Consider the following 20,491-nt stretch of genomic DNA (forward strand, 5'->3'; position numbering starts at 1 on the left):
TTTAATCATAGATTAATTATGTTAATATAAATATTAATCACGCCTATTCATAAATAGTAATTTTTTGACAAATAAAAAATAAAGTTATTAAATAATAATTACATACTTGAGAATTTGGGATTGTTACCTCTCCATAATTATTTTTCCTTTGTGGAGTATAATCTACGAGATTTTGATAGAGTATACTGTATACTTGAATTGTTTTGGTGGATATCAAATATATGATTTTCTTCATTGTTATTTTTTTTCCCGAACATAATCTACGAGATTTTTGTAGAGTATACTTGAATAATTTAGGACGAATATTATACTTTAAGGGGGTGTATTCGATTGGGATTTTAAAAGATTTTTTTCATTCATGAAATCCGACTGTATTCAATTGGGATTATTTAAAATCTATTAAAATCTTGGAATATTCAATTGAGATTTTAAATTATGCTACTGGTGGTATTCAATTAGGATTTAAAATTATGCCTAAAAATCCTATGATATTCAATTGAGATTGTTTAAAATTTTATTAAAATCTTAAGGCTGATGGATTTTTTTGGATTAAATAAAATTAGGGATTTTGTGGGATTGGTTAGTGTATTTTATATTTTTTGAAATCACACCAAAATCAATGAGATTTTGAAGGATTGTGCTTAAATGGTAAAAAAATTGTATCAACTCTATGGCAATTTATCAAGAACCCACATAAAATCAAAATCAAATACAATCAATTAAAATCCATATATTAAAAACAATCAATTAAAATCTCAACCAAATACATGGCCAGAGTTTGCATAGAATCAAAATCTGTTATATTCTATAAAAATTCATAAATTCTTTATTAAGAATTCAGTACATATATATCTCTTCTATCACTGAATGAGTGGAAAGATTATATATGTAAAAAAAATATGCAAAAGATTGTCTCTAGCTATAAATTCCATGAACACAGCTGTTTTATTCAATAACTGTGAAATCTCATATCCCTTATTATCTTTTTAAACTCATATAAACAACAAAAATCACAAATTACAGCTCATATTGCTATCAGAGAGGTTTATCATGAACATCTATAAATTGCTCGCCTCCTAGTGCAACACCCTATATATACTTATCTCTTTCATTGTTTAGTTGACAGCAATAACATTTTCTCAGTGATGAGTAATTCAAACCAACATTGTTTAACAAGCCCAATATCTACAGCTCCAGGGAGGCATGGAGGAGCTCCTCATTATTCGTTCAATTATGTGTCCAGAAGCAGCATTTGAACAACGGTAAGTTCTCGAAAATGAAATTATCTGGTAGCATGTAGAACTGCACTGCAGACGGATTGCACCCTGTGAATACTCAACATCGACATCAGAAATGAGTCCCTGCAGGCCAGTAAGCACAGTTACAAAAAGCCCAGAATAAGGATTTAAGGATTTGTGTTCAGAATCTGCTATCGTTAGTTATATATTTATGCAGAAGAGTAGCCAGGGACACATTTCTGTTGTTAATGTTGCGTATCCACTAGGTGCAATCCCTCCTCAGTGCGTTTCTACAAGCTTCCAGATGATTTCCAATTCTGGGACTTACAGTTGTTTGTAATGCTGCTTCTGGACACATTATTAGTTGTTTTCATTTTCAATTTGCAGATGATGCAGGTAATTTTATGGGAGGAAGGGTGGTCTCTCACATGAAAGCAGCAAGTATTGTTACGCTTGTACTTGCCGTTTCTACAGAAGTCTGATGTTTTAATTTTATTATCTCTAGCGTTGTTCTGCAGTGCAAGAGATCCGCTAGCCATGTACACTGATAAACCATCGGGTTCAAATAAATCATTTTCAAATATTTATTCCTTATGTTTTTCAAGCTGATACATACTTTTCCGTATGGGCATCACTTTATTCTTGCAATGATTTATTGCATTTAGTATACACATAGATAATACATTTAGAAGTAATCTATATATCTGACGTGGCATATTCTAAATCTCTTATTCTAATTTTCCTCAATTTTGTTAGGATCATGTGCTTACCAGTGCGCTAAAAGCCAGAGCTTTTAAAGAAGATGCAACCTTATTTCTTTATACTTAGGACATTAATTACAAGCGCCTCGTGCTGGACACAGAGCCCATAATATCCCCCCCGAGCATTTGCCTATCAGGATGCCTTCCTTGGGTTTCGAGCTTTTAGAGAAGGTGCAACCTTACTTCCTTATACATAACATATTACAAGCGCATCGTGTTCATGTTTATATAACTAGGTAGATGCTGGACACAGAGCCCATGACAACAATCCCCCCAAGTCAAGCTTCACAGCAAAGAAGTGTCTTGATCTAGCCAATGCGGATCTCTGTGGTCCCATCTCGCCATCAACGTCATCTGGGAACAAATATTTTCTCTTGTTAGTCGATTATTTCAGCTGATTTATGTGGGTGTACATGATTAAAGCAAAGATGAAGCATTGGATGGTTGTAAAAAATTGAAGGCAACTCTTTGTGCTTGTGCAACAGGCATTTGTGACACCAATCTTATATGACTTCTATAACTACGATCTTGGCAAGGCAGTCTTATATATAAAGGAGGATCTCAAGAGGCTGACGTGTCTTCTAAATCTCTTATTGTATTTTTCATCAATTTCTAGGATTTTAGTACTTATTGTTGTTCTGAAAACTTGAAATTCCCGCCAGAAATTGAAAGATCTCACTATTAATTATTGAACTTTATCATAAAGACGGAAACCAAAAGCTTTAACTCAGTTTGTTGAATATTTTTATATATACACACAAGTATATATTTTGTGCCTGCGAAGAAATTACAGGAGAGGAGGGGAAATGAGGGAGTAGAGCAATGATGAAGACATGAGAAATCAGCGGTTCCGAAAATGGTTACGTCAGTGCAGCCAGAAGTGGATGTCAAACGCACCGTCTTTTATGGAAAACGACCAGCATGAATGTACTCGCCTTGCCATATGCCTTTGCACATGTAATATATAGGTGGATATGACGTTCCCGGATAAATTGAATTTTCTTATTTGTACCATATATGTTAAGCAAGTCCCTCTTCTTTTCTCTAAAAAGGTATTGGTAGAAATACCATATAATGCTCTTGCACAAGTTGGAGTGTATTATGTATAGTATTATCGGTTATGCAATGATCGGATTTGATTGGACAGTAGTGAAATTCTTTTGGTATGTATTCTTCACGTTCTTCACCCTTTTATGCAGCACTCTTTTTGGAATGATGACTATGGTGGGGACTCCTAATGCCGACATTATTGCAGTCACAGAAATAACATATAGTAAATGTCTAAGCTAATAAATGAGATGCGGCTATTTACTGTTGAGCCACAAAGTCATGGTCTGCTGATCTAGGAGAGTTGACAATGTGCCAATATGAACTAGTGACTTTAACAGCAACTCCTACGGGTTCGTGTTCTCATGAATGCAGATGGCAGGAGACTATTGGGACTGGGGAGCTTGTGTCCTTATGCATGACATGACTAATTTCAAAGCGGTCATGTGGGGAATACAATCAGGAGCTGGCATGAGATTTCACAAGGTACACATCGAGACTAATGACTTCCCTGCTTTTAATTTGATCTGATATCAAGAAAAAATGATCATGGAAGATTACTTAGTAGAAGTCATGACTATGTTTAAAACAATCCATGCAAATAACTTCAAACTCAGCAAAACATATCGCATTGTCACTCGAGTCCCAGATAAAATGCAGCACAAGAATTAATGGCTATGTATGGTTCGGAAAACCTTGCGGCCTTTGCAGCAGTCCCTGCTCTATTCGGCAACTTGTGTCATTTTATCCTCCGTGACACGGGCTTGGCATTTCTATTTAAAATAGTACCAAATTTTGGGTTTGGGGGAGGTTGTTCAAGAACTCTCACAACCTATGCAATTAGACGAGGAGGCTCGTGAAAACGCCATGTTGACAAACCAAACTCATCATGTCCCTTAAGGTGTTGAATTTTAATATATTATATTTTAATAATTAATAATTTAAAATTATTTTAGTTTTTCAAAATTATTTTTTATAAATTTTATTATCATATTATAAATAATTATTTTTCTAATGCTCTACGCAACACATGTATTTGACTATTGTAATATCAAATGTACATGAATGATCCAGTTAGCTACCCTTCATATATATATATATATATATATATATATATATATATATATATATATATATATATATATATATATATATATATATATATATATGGGCTTACTCCACTACAAAATAATTAGCCTACAAACTAGAAACTAGTCGCTGATCAATTTTTCACCATTGTTTTTATCTGCATAAATCACTAATTTGGATATCATATATCACTATGTTATATATAAGAAATGTGAAAAATATAGATATATAAATAAATAGACATATATATAATGTATATCATCATTATCTTCACTCATACTACATTGATGAAACTACTTGCATCATTATCAACCTCTTCCACTACTATAACCATGATTTGCCTATCGCTCCTTGTCATCATAACTTGTAACTACTAATGACTATCTACCACCACCACACACCGCATTTGCTACCATCATGGAGCTCCTACAACTATAATTGATCATCAATAATCAACCACTAATAACAATCATAAGGAAATTATCTTAATTATTAAAAATAAAATTGATGATATTACTGCATAAAATAGTGATTAACAACATATAAACTTGTGATTTCTGTAGTTATAAACGGTGATAGAAGGAATGGTTTCTAATTTCTAGAATAACTTTGGTTTCTATGTGATCACTTGCCTATATATATATATATATAATTGTGTATCTCGTGACCTCATCAATAAAAAATATTATTATCGCGCGCAATTGTTATTTCCTCGTCACGGTACTTAAAATATATAATTAAGTTATTAAATATTTCTTGTGTCAGTGTAACTTTAATCAAAGATTAATTATGTTAATATAAATATTAATCACGCCTATTCATAAATAGTAATTTTTTGACAATTAAAAAATAAAGTTATTAAATAATAATTACATACTTGAGAATTTGGGATTGTTACCTCTCCATAATTATTTTTCCTTTGTGGAGTATAATCTACGAGATTTTGATAGAGTATACTGTATACTTGAATTCTTTTGGTGGATATCAAATATATGATTTTCTTCATTGTTATTTTTTTTCCCGAACATAATCTACGAGATTTTTGTAGAGTATACTTGAATAATTTAGGACGAATATTATACTTTAAGGGGGTGTATTCGATTGGGATTTTAAAAGATTTTTTTCATTCATGAAATCCGAGTGTATTCAATTGAGATTATTTAAAATCTATTAAAATCTTGGAATATTCAATTGAGATTTTAAATTATGCTACTGGTGGTATTCAATTAGGATTTCAAATTATGCTTAAAAATCCTATGATATTCAATTGAGATTGTTTAAAATCTATTAAAATCTGAAGGCTGATGGATTTTTTTGGATTAAATAAAATTAGGGATTTTGTGGGATTGGTTAGTGTATTTTATGTTTTTTGAAATCACACCAAAATCAATGAGATTTTGAAGGATTGTGCTTAAATCGTAAAAAAATTATATCAACTCTATGGAAATTTACCAAGAACCCACATAAAATCAAAATCAAATACAATCAATTAAAATCCATATATTAATAAATATCAATTAAAATCTCAACCAAATACATGGCCAGAGTTTGCATAGAATCAAAATCTGTTATATTCTATAAAAATTCATAAATTCTTTATTAAGAATTCAGTACATATATATCTCTTCTATCATTGAATGAGTGGAAAGATTATATATGTGAAAAAAATATGCAAAAGATTGTCTCTAGCTATAAATTCCATGAACACAGCTGTTTTATTCAATAATTGTGAAATCTCTTATCCCTTATTATCTTTTTAAACTCATATAAACAACAAAAATCACAAATTACAGCTCATATTGCTATCAGAGAGGTTTATCATGAACATCTATAAATTGCTCGCCTCCTAGTGCAACACCCTATATATACTTATCTCTTTCATTGTTTAGTTGACAGCAATAACATTTTCTCAGTGATGAGTAATTCAAACCAACATTGTTTAACAAGCCCAATATCTACAGCTCCAGGGAGGCATGGAGGAGCTCCTCATTATTCGTTCAATTATGTGTCCAGAAGCAGCATTTGAACAACGGTAAGTTCTCGAAAATGAAATTATCTGGTAGCATGTAGAACTGCACTGCAGACGGATTGCACCCTGTGAATACGCAACATCGACATCACAAATGAGTCCCTGCAGGCCAGTAAGCACAGTTACAAAAAGCCCAGAATAAGGATTTGTGTTCAGAATCTGCTATCGTTAGTTATATATTTATGCAGGAGTAGCCAGGGACACATTTCTGTTGTTGATGTTGCGTATCCACTACAAGAAAAACACCATTAGACAACACTGATCAGACAACGCACGGTGAAAAAAGCGTTGTTTGGAATTAAGACACAACACTTTCTTTTCGTCCTCGAAAAACTATTGTCTAACACCTACGACCTACAACGGTTAAAAAAATGTTGTCTAGTAAATTCAATTAGACAACGTTTTCTTAACTGTGGTATTGTGTAATGATGCATGTTAGACAACTGTTTTAAGAGCTGATGTGTGAAGAAACCTCAGACAATAGTTCCAGAAACCGTTGTATTAATCAGACAACGGTTTTATTTGTTGTGTTGTTTACAAGGATTTCAAACAAGGGTTTTATGTAGTGTTGTGTGACTGGAAAGCTAACATACAAGTGTTTTTGTTAGCATCGTAACATGGCCTTACAGACAAGCCTTTAACAAATAAAATGTTGTCTGACTAAATGACTTTTAAGAAACAGACAACAGTTTGTTTAGTAAAAGTGTTGTTATTGGACTTTAAAGACAAGCTTTGTTTTGTTTAGCGTTATGTGAATGGTTATCAGACAAGCCTCTTTTGACAAAAACGCTTGTCTGATTTGCCACCATTAGAAAAAAAAAGCAGAAAAACAGAGCAAACCATCCTGAAAACAGAGGCACACCAACAAATCTGACTAAAAACAGAGCCAACCAACAGAGAAAAAAACAAGGAAACTAACTTACATCCTAAAAGTTTGTTTAGTTCATCACCAAACTAAAAATCAATTTAAATTACATCATGAAAGTTGAATTAGTTCATCTACATCTCGCATGTAGCTAGTCGTGTCCTCCTCGTCTAAATCAACATCCGGGAAATTTGGCACAAAGCACTCATTCTCAAGTTCTACTTCCACGGATCCCTCATTTTCTTCATCATTGTCCTCATAATAGTTTTTCTCGGGTAATTTCAACACCACGGACCATAGTTTATCAAGAGGATCATCTATGTAACATACTTGCTTAACGTGTTTCGCTAGCACAAATGGATAATTAAAAAACCCCAACTTATTCAAATTAACCAAAGTATAACCCAAGTCATCTACCTTAGTCCCTCTATTCATATCAATCCAATTACAACGAAAAATAGGGATCCTAAAGTTGTTGTAGTCTAACTCCCATATACCTATTATCACTCCATAAAATGTAGGTGAGGCATGCTCAACAATTTGATCCTTAACCTGCACAACCATGGTATCGGCTTGAACACACACGCCACTGCATTGAACATTACGTGTATCATCACGAGCTTTGGTGCTAAAGGTAATCCCATCCATTTTGTAACCATTGTATGTAGGGACATCCTTATTGGGCCCATCTGCGAGCCATCTTATTTCTTGTGATATCTCCTTTTCGTCAAGCAAATCTGAAGCAATCTGCCAAAGATAGCATAAAAGTTATAAAATGACTTATGTGACAGTTTTAAAAATGCACAAAAATGTTATAAAGTGCACATAATACCTTTGCTCTAAACCATTCTGGGAATGTCTCATTTTGCTTATTCTTTAGCCACATTTCATTATTTTCATTTGCCGGATATTTAGTCATCAAAAATGACATGTGTTCACTGCATACAATTAAAAGAGACTATGTAAATGATAACATAATGATGTATAATATCAGGATTAAGAAGAAAATTAAGAAATGACTTACTTAAAATATGGCCCAACCGCAGCCGTATTTTGTAAAACACATAAATGGGCTAAATGCAAATCATTGTCGCTCGGAGTTATAACTGATGCACCAGATAATGGCCTACAAAAGGCATCCTTCCTATGCCTACCATTTTTTGGCAACCCAACTGTCGCTTCCTCATGGTTCACCAAACACTCAACAGCTTCTTCTGCAACATAGGCCTCAGCAATGCAACCTTCTGCACGAGCCTGATTCCTTATATATCCTTTAAATGTCTTCATATATCTCTCAAAAGGATACATCCATCTAAGAAAAATTGGTCCACAAAGCTCTACTTCTCGTACAAGATGGACCGAGAGATGAAACATAATATCAAACAAGGAAGGGGGGAAGTATTTTTCAAGTTGGCACAAAGTTTCCACCAGCTGGGATTGCATTTTCTCCAACTTATCAACCTCAATAACTTTACTACAAATTGCCTTAAAAAAAAGACAGAATCTAATGACAGTGTTTCTGACCTGTTTTTGCAGTGACGACCGTATCGCAATTGGGAGCAAGTGATGCAAGATCATATGGCAGTCGTGAGATTTCATTCCAGTAAGTCGAAGAGTTTCCATTGAAACTAAACTTCTAATATTTGAACAGAAGCCATCAGGCAACTTCATGCCTAGAAATGATGAGCAAACTACTTTTTTTTCCGAATGAGTTAAATTCAAAGATGCCAATGGTAACTTCTCCTTTTTCCCGGGAGTTTTTGGCCTTAGCTCCGTTCTTATTCCCATTTCAGCCATGTCTAGCCGGACAGATTCCTTGTCTTTTGTCTTCTTGGGTATATTAAGCATAGTACCAAGTAAAGCTTCGCAAATATTTTTCTCAATGTGCATAACATCGAGAACATGTCTAACCGGCAAAAACTTCCAATACTCAAGTTCAAAAAATATAGAAACCTTCTTAAAAATAGGTCGAACATCACCTTTTTGGAATCGAGGTTGGCGTTGTGTCTTACCAAAGACATGACCCTTTAAATGTTTTGTTCTCTCAAGCACCTCCTCCCCGGTTAATGGAATTGGGGCAGTTCCCTTTTCCACTGTGTTATCAAAATCTTCTTTCTTCCTTCGATATGGATGTGCACGGGGCAACCACCTCCGATGCCTCATGACCACGCACTTACGGTAATTAGCAAGCCTCGTTGCTTTTGTTCCATCAACGCAAACAGGACACGCATTATACCCTTTTACAATGTTCCCTGACAAGTTACCATAGGCTGGATTGTCACTAATTGTCCATAATAAAATGCCTCGCAGCAAGAAATACTCCCTCTTGTATGCGTCATAAACTTGTTTTCCAGTCCATAGATTTTGTAAATCTTCAATGAGCGGCTGAAGGAACACATCAATATCATTGCCAGGTTCCTTTGGTCCGGATATCAATAAACATAGCATAATATACTTCGTCTTCATACAAAGCCATGGTGGGAGATTGTAGATTGACATTAAAACTGGCCAACATGAATAATCAATATTTGTGCTGTAAAAGGGATTGAACCCATCTGAAGATAAAGCTAAGCAGAGGTTTCTAGAATCTGAAGAAAACTCTGGCCACTTACTGTCGACTTCCTTCCATGTCTTTGAATCCACTGGATGTCTCAATTTACCATCATTTATTCTCTCCGTGTCATGCCATGTCAAATCCTTGGCTGTTTGTGCAGAACTGAATAAAGTCCTCAAACGTGGTATCAACGGAAAATACCATAAAACTTTTGCTGGAACCCCTTCTAATTCTTCTCCTTTTTTGTTCAACTTCCATCTAGAGGCTTGACAAACACGACAACGTGTCTCATCTTCATCCTTTTCTCCACGATACAATACACAATCATTTGGACATACGTGAATTTTTTCATACTCCATTCCTAAAGCGCACAAGCTTTTTTTTGCTTCACTAAATGAAGAAGGGAAGGTGTTGCCTTCCGGGAGCATAGAACCAACCAACAATAGAAGTTCAGAGAAGCAACCATCTGATACTTGGTGTTTTTCTTTCAAGTTATATAACTTTACCAAAGCCTTCATCTTCGTAAATCCCTCACACCCCGGATAAAGTGGTTCATGTTCTGATTGAACATGGTTAAATGCATCAGCGGAATCAAAAGAAATATCATCATCAATATCATCATTTTCTGGTTTCATCGGGATTTGGTCCACCGACTCTGAACTAGCTGTGTCTTCTGTAGGAGACTTGCTTTCGGTATTTAACTCTCCATGCCATATCCAATGAGTGTAGGTCTGATCTATACCATTTTGAAAAAGATGGCACCTCACTGTTTGAGCTCTCCAGGACTTGCTATGTGCACATTTTAAACATGGACAACTGATTTTATTTTCATCACAGCCGTTCTCAAATGCAAATAACAATAATTCATCTACTCCTCTTTCAAATTCCTTTGTTCTTCTATCAGCCATCAACCAAGACCTGTCCATCTTGTAAAATAATTTAATCTATTTAGTTATTTATCTTGTATAACAGCCCCAATACCAAAAAAAATACACACATAGCAGAACATCAAAACCCACATGGAGAGATAGAGTGCTTTAATACCTAATTCCAAGGTACTAACTTAATTAAGCAAATTAAAACAAATTAAGTTTGAACCCCCAAATCCCCAAATATTAGTAAGAACCCTAATTTCAAATTTGATAAAATTGAAGAGGTAGAGTGTTGTAATACCTTCAACTCGGCAAGAATGAGCTTCAACCAGAGAGAATAGATGAGGTAGAGTGTTCAAATCGGAGATGATGAGTTCCAGACACGATGAGTTCAAATCGGAGATGATGAGTTCAAATCGGAGATGATGAGTTCAAATCGGAGATGAGGAGGTGCAGTGTTTAATTAGAGATGAGATAGAAGGGTGAAAACTTTTCAATGATAGATAGAAGGGTCATGGAAGACGAGAGCTCAAACAAAGATCTGGATAATGAATTCAATGAAATGTTGTCTTCGGACAAAGATATATATCCCGACAAAGATGTTATCAAATTTATGTGTTATCAAAGTAATTGCGTGCACAATTAATGTGTTAAAGTTCAGACAAGCATTTTTATAGTAATAAAACCACTGTCTAAATGAACTATGGACAACACTTTTTAAAGACAACGTTGTAGAAATAGACTTCAGACAACGTTAATTATGAAACAACCGTTGTATGAATAAGACAACGGTTCTAACTTCAAAAACCGTTATCTGTACCTAACATGTACAATACTTTTTAGGAGAAACGGTTGTCTGACACGTCGTAATTTTTTACACTCCATTTTAACTTTTTACAACCACATCATGTTTTATCTCGTTAGTAGTTAAATTAACGAGTGTCCCAAGAATCACATATGATAGATATGTTACGATCCAGTTCGGGTTCTTTGTTATACATGGTACATGTTGTTAATTTTGACAATTCAATACTTGATTAATATCTTTCAATCTTATTTTGAAGTTTATGTTCTTTGTTATACATGGTACGTGTTGTTAATTTTGACAATCCGATACCTGCTTAATATCTTAATATCAAAAAGAGGTAGAGAAACTGAAACACTTACATCAAGTAAAGTAATTTACTTTGATTGCTTATCCTGTAAGTAAGAACTAATTAACGTGTGTATGTTTGTAAACAACAATAATAACGTGTCGATGTCACAAATATTATGAGAAAACTAGGTAAATTTGTTTTTACCACTTAGTAAGTTTGGGATAATCCAATATTTAGGACGTTAACGGAAGTTCGATTTGTTAACAAATTAATTGATTGCAAAATTAAGGATTTAAAAGTCTTTTGGTTCAGACAAGCATTTTTAAAGTAAAAGAGTATTGTCTAACTAAACTTTGGACAACGTTTTCTAAAGTCAACGTTGTAGAAAGAACCTTCAGACAAAGATTTTTGTGTCAAAACCGTTGTATGAATAAGACAACCCTCTTAGTTTAAAAAACCGTTATGTGTACTTTATATGTACAATACTTTCTAGGAGAAACCGTTGTCTGACCGTGTTTCTAGATTTTACTCTTTCCTGATTTCAAATTTAATTTCAAATTTAATAGACATCGGATCTGATATGGATACCCGAAATTCGAAAGATCTGACACGGGCAATCCTTACTTATTATTTTAAAATATTTTTTACGGCATTTAATTATTTCAATAAATTTACCTATTTTATCATGCCTACTTCATTTTTTAAAAAGTATAAAAACCAAAACATTGTTCTTATTAATAAACTAATAATATAATCAAAATTCCGAACCTGTAGCAATTACGTGCCCCAACTCTAGAACCTACGTGCCCCAAGTTGCTGAATGTACGTGCCCCAGATGGTAGATATTATGTGCCCCAAGTTTTAGAAATTACGTGCCCCGAACCTGTAGCAATTACGTGCCCCAACTCTAGAACCTACGTGCCCCAAATTGCTGAATGTACGTGCCCTCGATGGTAGATATTATGTGCCCCAAGTTTTAGAAATTACGTGCCCCGAACCTGTAGCAATTACGTGCCCCAACTCTAGAACCTACGTGCCCCAAATTGCTGAATGTACGTGCCCCGGATGGTAGATATTACGTGCCCCGGATGGTAGATATTATGTGCCCCAAGTTTTAGAAATTACCCTGTAGCAATTACGTGCCCCAACTCTAGAACCTACGTGCCCCAAATTGTTGAATGTACGTGCCCCGGATGGTAGATATTATGTGCCCCAAGTTTTAGAAATTACGTGCCCCGAACCTGTAGCAATTACGTGCCCCAACTCTAGAACCTACGTGCCCCAAATTGCTGAATGTATAAAAATATATAGAAAAAGATATAAAAAGATATGTATAAAAAAAGATATAAAAAAGATTTAAAAAGCTTTACTAATTTTTAAGTTTAATAAAAAATATATAAAAAATATATATATATTCATTTATACATAAAAAATATTATATGTCTAAAAATAAAGACATTACATATTTGAATATAAATAAAATAAGTTAAAGCCTCGTTTGTTTAACACCCTGGTTTCTCCCCCCCTTTTTTTCACCGATTTCAAAACCCTCGATTCACTCTCTCATCTCTCACTTAATTCACTCTCTCATCTCTCACTTAATTCACTCTCATCTCTCACTTCACTCTCAGCTCTCACCTCGCCTCGCTCTCACTCTCAGCTCTCCCTCTCGCTCTCGCTCTCACGTCGCCCCTCTCGCTCTCACCACCCCCCTCTCGCTCTCACCTCGTGCTCGCTTCGCTCTCTCTCAAAGTTGGGTACCTCTCTCTCATCTTTAATTTTAGATTTATGTTTAGTTCTTGATTTTGTGATGCTTGATTACAGTGGGTTATGTTTAGTTTTTAATTGTGTGGTTAATGGTTATAGTGGGTTATGGGTCATGTTTGTGATTCTCTGTTTTGTGGGTTAAGATTTGTAATGCATGATTCAAGAGTGGGTTTGGTTATGTTTGTGGGTTTCTATTTTGTGGGTTATATTGTATTCGGGGTTTATGATTTTTTGTGTCCATGATTTTTTGTTTTTAGGGTTTATAAATCAATTCTTGTGTTAATACCGGTTTATGTCTTAAGGACAGTGAGTTATGGACTGTGTTTGTGGGTCTCTATTTTGTGGGTTATGTAGTATTGTGGGTTTAAGGATTATGCCTTTTTTGTGTTCATGATTTTTTGTTTTTAGGGTTTACAAATCAATTTTTTTGTGTTAATATCTGATTATGCTTGATTACAGTGGGTCATGGGCAGTCTTTATGGGTATCTTTTTTGTGGGTTATGTAGTATTGTGGGGTTTATGATTTTTTGTGGTGTGCAGAGCATTATGGCTCCTACAAGGAAGACAAGCTCCTCTTTGAATACAACTAAAGTCATTATGGCTCCTACAAGGAAGACAAGATCCTCTTCGAATACAACTAAAGTCAACCTTATGAAGGCATTAAAAAGAAACCATTCAGCAGGGGAGACAAGTGGGACGTCTAAGAAGCTTAAGGCATCAACAAAAAACCATGCTGCAGGGGAGACAAGTGGGCTAGCTAAAAAGGCATTAAAAGGAAGCACTGTGCAGCCTCCCTCTCAGAGTTCTTCACCTAAATCTGAAAAGAAGAAGGCCATTTCTACAAATCTACAACAGAAACTGAGTAAGAAGCGGAAACAAAGGGAAGAAGGGCCTATAGATAACGAACAAGGAGTTAAGCATTTGAAACGAGGACCTGTTACGATGGTCCGGATTCTTAGGCGTAAGATGTTGGGATTCTTAGGCATTTGAAATGAACATGTAGTCTGGTGGTGATCCTGAAATCGAGATAGACCGAGCAAGTACATGGCTCCGTGCGCGGTGTGATAAAGATGGGAAGTACAAGACAGAAAAACTTGTAACCATAGCTGAAGAAATTGTAAGTGCTTGTTTACCAAATAAAATTTGGATGCTGTCTATTTTTATGTTCCATCTGCGATAATTATGTTAAGTTTTGGTTATCTTAGAGTTTTACTTTTTCTGTTCAAATATGGCGTATAAATGATGACTTATTACTTTTTGTTTAATTGTAGGAGAAGACGAAGAAGAAAGTTGAAGAGGGGAAAGTGACAGAGGAAGGCACTAATGATATCTTGACCAAGGTTCTTGGTAACTCTGAGCACCGAGGACGGGTGCGTGGTCAGGGGAGTTATGTTAAGCAATCCAACTATTTTAACCTGCCAAGACTAAAGAGAAAAAACCGATCAATTGAAGAAAAGATCCAAGAAGGTATTCAAAAGTTTATGGCTGATGAGACTAACAGGATCATCAAAGAAAGAGATGAATTTTGGGCTGCAGAGATGGCAAAGCTGAAAGAAGCTTTAAGTATAAAGATTGATGGGAGTCCAAATATTGGATCACAACAAGGAAGTTGTTCAAAAGGAGGACTTGAAAATGTGCTGGAATTGACAGCTGTTAAAAGAAATTGGATCTCAATGAATCTCCTAGAGGGGAAGATGCTGAGAATAATTTTCAGGAAGTTGATGATGAAGAGAAGAACAAGGATAAAGAAAAAGATGTTGCTGAATTAAAGAGCAGTGGTGAAGAGAAAGGAGTTGAGTATCTTGTAGTTGAGGACAAGGATGTGGAAGTGGCTGAGGAAAATGAAGGTATTCTATGGGAGTTAGCAATTGGAACCCCAACCAACATTGTTGCTCATGCAACAGTTGACTTTGTCACTGCTGTTCTTCATGGGAAGCCACTTGGAGGAGATAACGTACGAGTATCAATTACTCGTGTTATCCAGGGAGCTGCTGAGATCCCATTCCCAATTGACGATGAAATCATCACAGTAGATCAAGCTGTTGGAACTTTCATTGCATGGCCGAGAAACATGTTACGGGAAGTGAAGGCAAACAGTGATCGGGTGAAGTCTCGAGCAGTGAAGGTACTTAACAGCTCCATCTTTTCTTTGTCATTTATCTTGTTCAAATCTACATGTTTGAGAAAAATAGCTAAGTATAGTGTAATATTTGAGAAAAATAGCTACATGTTTGAGAAAAATAGCTAAATATAGTGTGCTATTTGAGAAAAATATCTGAATATAATGTACTAATAGCTTTATATATTCTACATTAATTAGTTGAAAAAATTATAAATATCCTTATAGGGAGGCAAGAAGAATGGCCCAAGAAAAATGAAGAAGGTGAATGACTTGGTCTCGGAACCAGAGCCAGTGGTTAATATGGGCCCTGACTTCCCTCCTACTTTGAAAAAATTGTGGCTTTGGGCAAGCGATGCTTTGAAGGATGGTCGTTCACAGGCGTTCAAGTTATCCGAAGAAGCTTTTGGATCATCGGATAAAAGTGTTTGTTTAAATCCGACATAAGTGCTGTGTGCTTTGGAGGTGAAATATCAGGAACTGTCATTTGCATGTTTATCAAGTGAGTGCTCCTATTCTATTTTTTTGTTGTCTTTTCTTTTAGTTCTTGAATGGAATTTTGATTTTTTGGTTATGATTTTCTACTTCTTTTATGCAGTATACTCCAGGAAAATTTAAGAAAGCACAAAATGACAGACATGATATCTTTTGTTGATCCAGCCAAGATTGGGGCTCTTGGTTGTGGTAATCCAGCAGCGAGGTCACGCGCCCTTGCTCTCAGATTCAAAAGTGCTAAGCCATCCCAAGTCTTTCTTTTGCCATATCACCACACGTAAGTACACTTTTTTGTCTCCTTTTTACCATGTATATTATTAGCATAAAGTTTTATTTTTGGACATGTTTAAGTCTATATACTGCTTGGTTTTTATTGTCTAGGAACCACTGGGCACTTACTGTTGTAAATCCCGATGCACAAATGGTTTATCACTTGGACCCGTTAAAGCGGAGAATTGCAAATGAAGAATGGATTGAAGTTGTTAACAAGTGAGTACGAAGATCTGTTAATTCTTAATTAATTGAAGAAATGTCTTTATGCTCATTTATTAAATTTTGTTGTAGTGGCATAAAAATTTACAAGGAGGATGTGAAGAGGTTTCTGAAGAAGAAAATAAATTGGGAGAATTTAGCGGTATAATTATTTTTATAATCCAAATCTTAGTAAATTAATTGATCTCCAAAAGTGTAGGGTAGACATGTGACCGTTTTAATTTCAGGGTGTTCCTGCCCAGATTGGGACCACTGATTGTGGTCTTTTTGTGATGCTTTATATGAGAGAAATATGTATAGACAAGGAACTCAAGTTTGCGTCCAAGGTATAAACATTCTGTTTCTATGTTCTTGTGTTTTGTGCTAAAAACTATGATTTTCTCTAACAATTTTCCTTATTTCAGTGGGCGCGGAGGAGCAATCTTGTCTTTGATAGCGATGATCTCAATGAGATCAGGAGTGCCTGGGCAAAGTACTTCATGAGGCAGCATGCTAGTTAGGCTGCATAGAGGATTGATTATTTTCGGATGCACATTTATATATATTGGGACTTATTACATGGTTTATTTTGCCTAAATTTAGACTTAAGTTATATCCATGTATGTCTTTTTTTGGATATGTGCATCCGAAAATACAATACATTGTCGCGTCAAGATTGGTAGAATCTGTTGGTGGGTTTTTGGATTGTTAGGTGCGTTTGCCTTGGTTAGTATTGTTGGATGATATGTGAATATTAGTTGGTGGATATTAGTTGGTTTTTGAATTGTTTTGGCTTTTATGTTTGGTTGGAAACATAGTTGGTAAATTGTGAAGATTGTTGGTATGTGGTGGCTTTTGATGTTGGTAATGAATATTTTATTTACTAATTTTTGGGCATTGATTTCATTCTATAGCTTAGTTTTTTTATGTAATGCAAAAAGTATTGTCTGTTTCATTTTTAGCTGATGGGGACATGTATATGGCCATTGTACAAGTCACATGATCCAACGGCCACTTTGATAAAAACCATTGTCTTTTATATTTTTAGCTAATGGGAAATATAAATGACAATTGTTATAGATAACATAATACAATGCTCACAGTGGTAAAAGAATATTGTCTCATAGAACTTAAACAATCATCCCCATCTTTTAAAACCATTGTCTAATCGAATGATTAACAAGAGTAATGAGAGCAAAGCCATTGTCTAAGATGCGCAAAGACAAAGGCATTTGGAGATGGAAACCGTTGTCTAAGAAATGTACAAACAACATTACAAAAAACCAAAAGCCTTGTGTAAACATATATTTGGACGAGCTTGTTTTAACCATAAGCCGTTGTACAAGAGATTTCACACAACACTTTAAAAATGCTCATATTGTGAAAGGGTCCTTACACAATTGGACCTTTCTAAATAAAACATTGTCTGAAGACATATTCGTCAAGCTATTTTGTTGGAAAAATTGATGTATGAAGGATTTAGCACAACAGTTGAAAAGACAAAGTATTGTAAGAACAGTTCTTAAACAAGAACCTTTATACCAGAAACCGTTGTAGTAAAGCATAAACAACAAGCATGCCCTCGTTAAGAATCGTTGTATGATCCTCCTTTCAACCAGTATGGAGAAACTAAAACTGTTGTGGAATGCCTCTCTAACAACATTATTTCTGAAAGCAACTATTGTTAAGAAGGATTATTAACAACACCACGTTTAATAGAAAACGTTGTTGGTTCTGGGTGTTGCACAACAGTTTTTTCAACGTAAACCATCGTGTTCAGCACTATCACACAACGGTGCGCACCGTTGTCTGATACGCATATCAGACGGCGTCTCGGTAGACAACGGTTTTCCGTGGTCTCAGACAACAGGCAAAAACCGTTGTGTGATGCTGAATCTGTTGTAGTGATCCACTAGGTGCAATCCCTCCTCAGTGCGTTTCTACAAGCTTCCAGATGATTTCTAATTCTGGAACTTACAGTTGTTTGTAATGCTGCTTCTGGACACATTATTAGTTGTTTTCATTTTCAATTTGCAGATGCTGCAGGTAATTTTATGGGAGGAAGGGTGGTCTCTCACTTGAAAGCAGCAAGTATTGTTACACTTTTACTTGCCGTTTCTACAGAAGTCTGATGTTTTAATTTTATTATCTCTAGCTTTGTTCTGCAGTGCAAGAGATCTCTAGCGTTGTTCCTTATGTTTTTCCTGATATATACTTTTCCGTATGGGCACGACTTTATTCTTGCAATGATTTATTGCATTTAGTATACACATAGAAAATACATTTAGAAGTAATCTATATATTTGACGTGGCATATTTTAATCACTTATTCTAATTTTCCTCAATCTTTTTAGGATCATGTGCTTACCGGTGCGCTAAAAGCCCAAGCGTTTAGAGAAGCTGCAGCCTTATTTCCTTATACTTAGGATATTACAAGCGCCTCGTGCTGGACACAGAGCCCATAATATCCCCAACAATCCGCCCCCGTGTTCGTGTTTATATAACTGGGGAGATGCTGGACACAGAGCCCATAATATCCCAACAATCCCCCCAATTCAAGCTTCACAGCAAAGAAGTGTCTTGATCTTGTTAATGGGATCTCTGTGGTCACATCTCGCCCGCAACGCCATCCGGGAACAAATATTTTCTCTTGTTAGTCGATGATATCAACCGATTTATGTGGGTGTATATGATTAAAGCAAAGATGAAGCATCGGATCGGTTTAAAAAATTGAAGGCAACTCTTTTTGCTTGTGCAACAGGCATTTGTGACACCAATCATATATGACTTCTATAACTACGATCTTGACAAGGGAGTCTTATAGGATTTCCCTTCTTATTGATTAGTGTTTTAAAATTTTGAAATTCACGGCAGATATTGCTTGCTATTAATATTTTTCGAACTATCATTTCGGTTAGCTAGGTATCTATAAAGACAGAAGCTAAAAGCATTATTTTTTCCACATAATGAATTTTTATATATATATATATATATAGAGAGAGAGTACTACTCCACTATAAACCCTCTTGATCTACAAACCTAAAACCGAGCTCCAATATCACTAAATTCTAAACACACTATCACTAAATCTTTCAACAACCCCACCTCCATCTTCTTCGGCTCCGCCTCCGCTCCTGGCAACTCCATGTCCGCCGCTCCCTCCATGTCTACCGCCCCCGCCGCCCGTTCACGTTTACCATCCCTCCGGTTCGCCTTCACCGTCTCTACCACCAACGTCAACCCCACCTCCACCGCCTTCATCTCAACCTCTGCCACCACGACGTCCACCTCGACTTCTACCACCACCACCTTCACCCCACCGAATTATCTCAGCCCCTACCTCTGCCATACTCGACATCGACCTCCACCTCCGCCATCTCAACCCCCACCCCCGCATCCTCCATGCTCCCGCCCCTTTTGTGTCCACCACCTCCATCTCCAGCGTCGTCACAACCATCAGAATCAACAAACAAGACAAATCTGGAGGTCTTGATCAAGTTTGAGAGATTTTCACTGATCTTCTATATCGAATATCACTAATTCTACAGTGAATATCACTAATTTCTAAAGCAAAAATCACTAAAATGTACAGCAGATATTACTAAATTATATACCAGAATATCACCGATTTTTGTATACATATCAGCCGCTGGTGGTGATGATAATGGTGTAATCGAAGCAATGACATGAGTGCAGTGTTGGTAGGAGTGGGTCGGCAAAGATGTGGTAGCAGAGGTGGAGAGAGAGGAGAGAGAGAGAGATGAAGGGGGTTTGATAAAAGAGATAATGTGGAGTTGTTGGGTAGTATAAAAGAAAGGTTTTAGTTTGTATTAGAGGGTGGTTTGTATTTGATCATGAGCCCCTCTCTCTCTATATATATATATCTATGCACACACACACACACACACACACACACACATATATATATATATATATATATATATAAATGAATATATAAGGAGGATCTCAAGATGCTGACCTGTCTTCAAAATCTCTTATTGTATTTTCATCAATTTCTAGGATTTTAGTACTTATTGTTGTTTTAAAAATTTGAAATTCCCGCCAGAAATTGAAAAGTCTCACAATT

At 35.6% G+C, this 20,491-nt stretch overlaps 1 protein-coding gene across 1 annotated transcript; it reads right to left on the reverse strand.

Moving 5' to 3' along the window:
• Nucleotides 1–7,140: 7,140 nt before the first annotated feature.
• Nucleotides 7,141–10,509, reverse strand: LOC135149566 (uncharacterized). Its single transcript, XM_064085307.1, has 3 exons — nt 8,054–10,509; nt 7,862–7,967; nt 7,141–7,776 (listed from the first exon to the last, which is right to left on the reverse strand). The coding sequence occupies exons 1-3, from the start codon at nt 10,507–10,509 to the stop codon at nt 7,141–7,143; spliced, it is 3,198 nt and encodes a 1,065-aa protein (XP_063941377.1).
• Between the last annotated feature and the right edge of the window lie 9,982 nt (nt 10,510–20,491).

The sequence above is a fragment of the Daucus carota genome, chromosome 9, assembly GCF_001625215.2.
Source record: "Daucus carota subsp. sativus chromosome 9, DH1 v3.0, whole genome shotgun sequence".
Classification (NCBI taxonomy): domain Eukaryota; kingdom Viridiplantae; phylum Streptophyta; class Magnoliopsida; order Apiales; family Apiaceae; genus Daucus; species Daucus carota.

What these genes read in the sequence shown, in the direction of transcription:
- LOC135149566 (XM_064085307.1), bottom strand. Translation starts at nt 10,509, where the DNA reads ATGGACAGGTCTTGGTTGATGGCTGATAGAAGAACAAAGGAATTTGAA. An exon ending in GCGGTTGGGCCATATTTTAA is followed by an intron (nt 7,968 to 8,053) that starts GTAAGTCATTTC and finishes AATTGTATGCAG; the next exon opens with TGAACACATGTCATTTTTGA. An exon ending in CAGAATGGTTTAGAGCAAAG is followed by an intron (nt 7,777 to 7,861) that starts GTATTATGTGCA and finishes TATCTTTGGCAG; the next exon opens with ATTGCTTCAGATTTGCTTGA.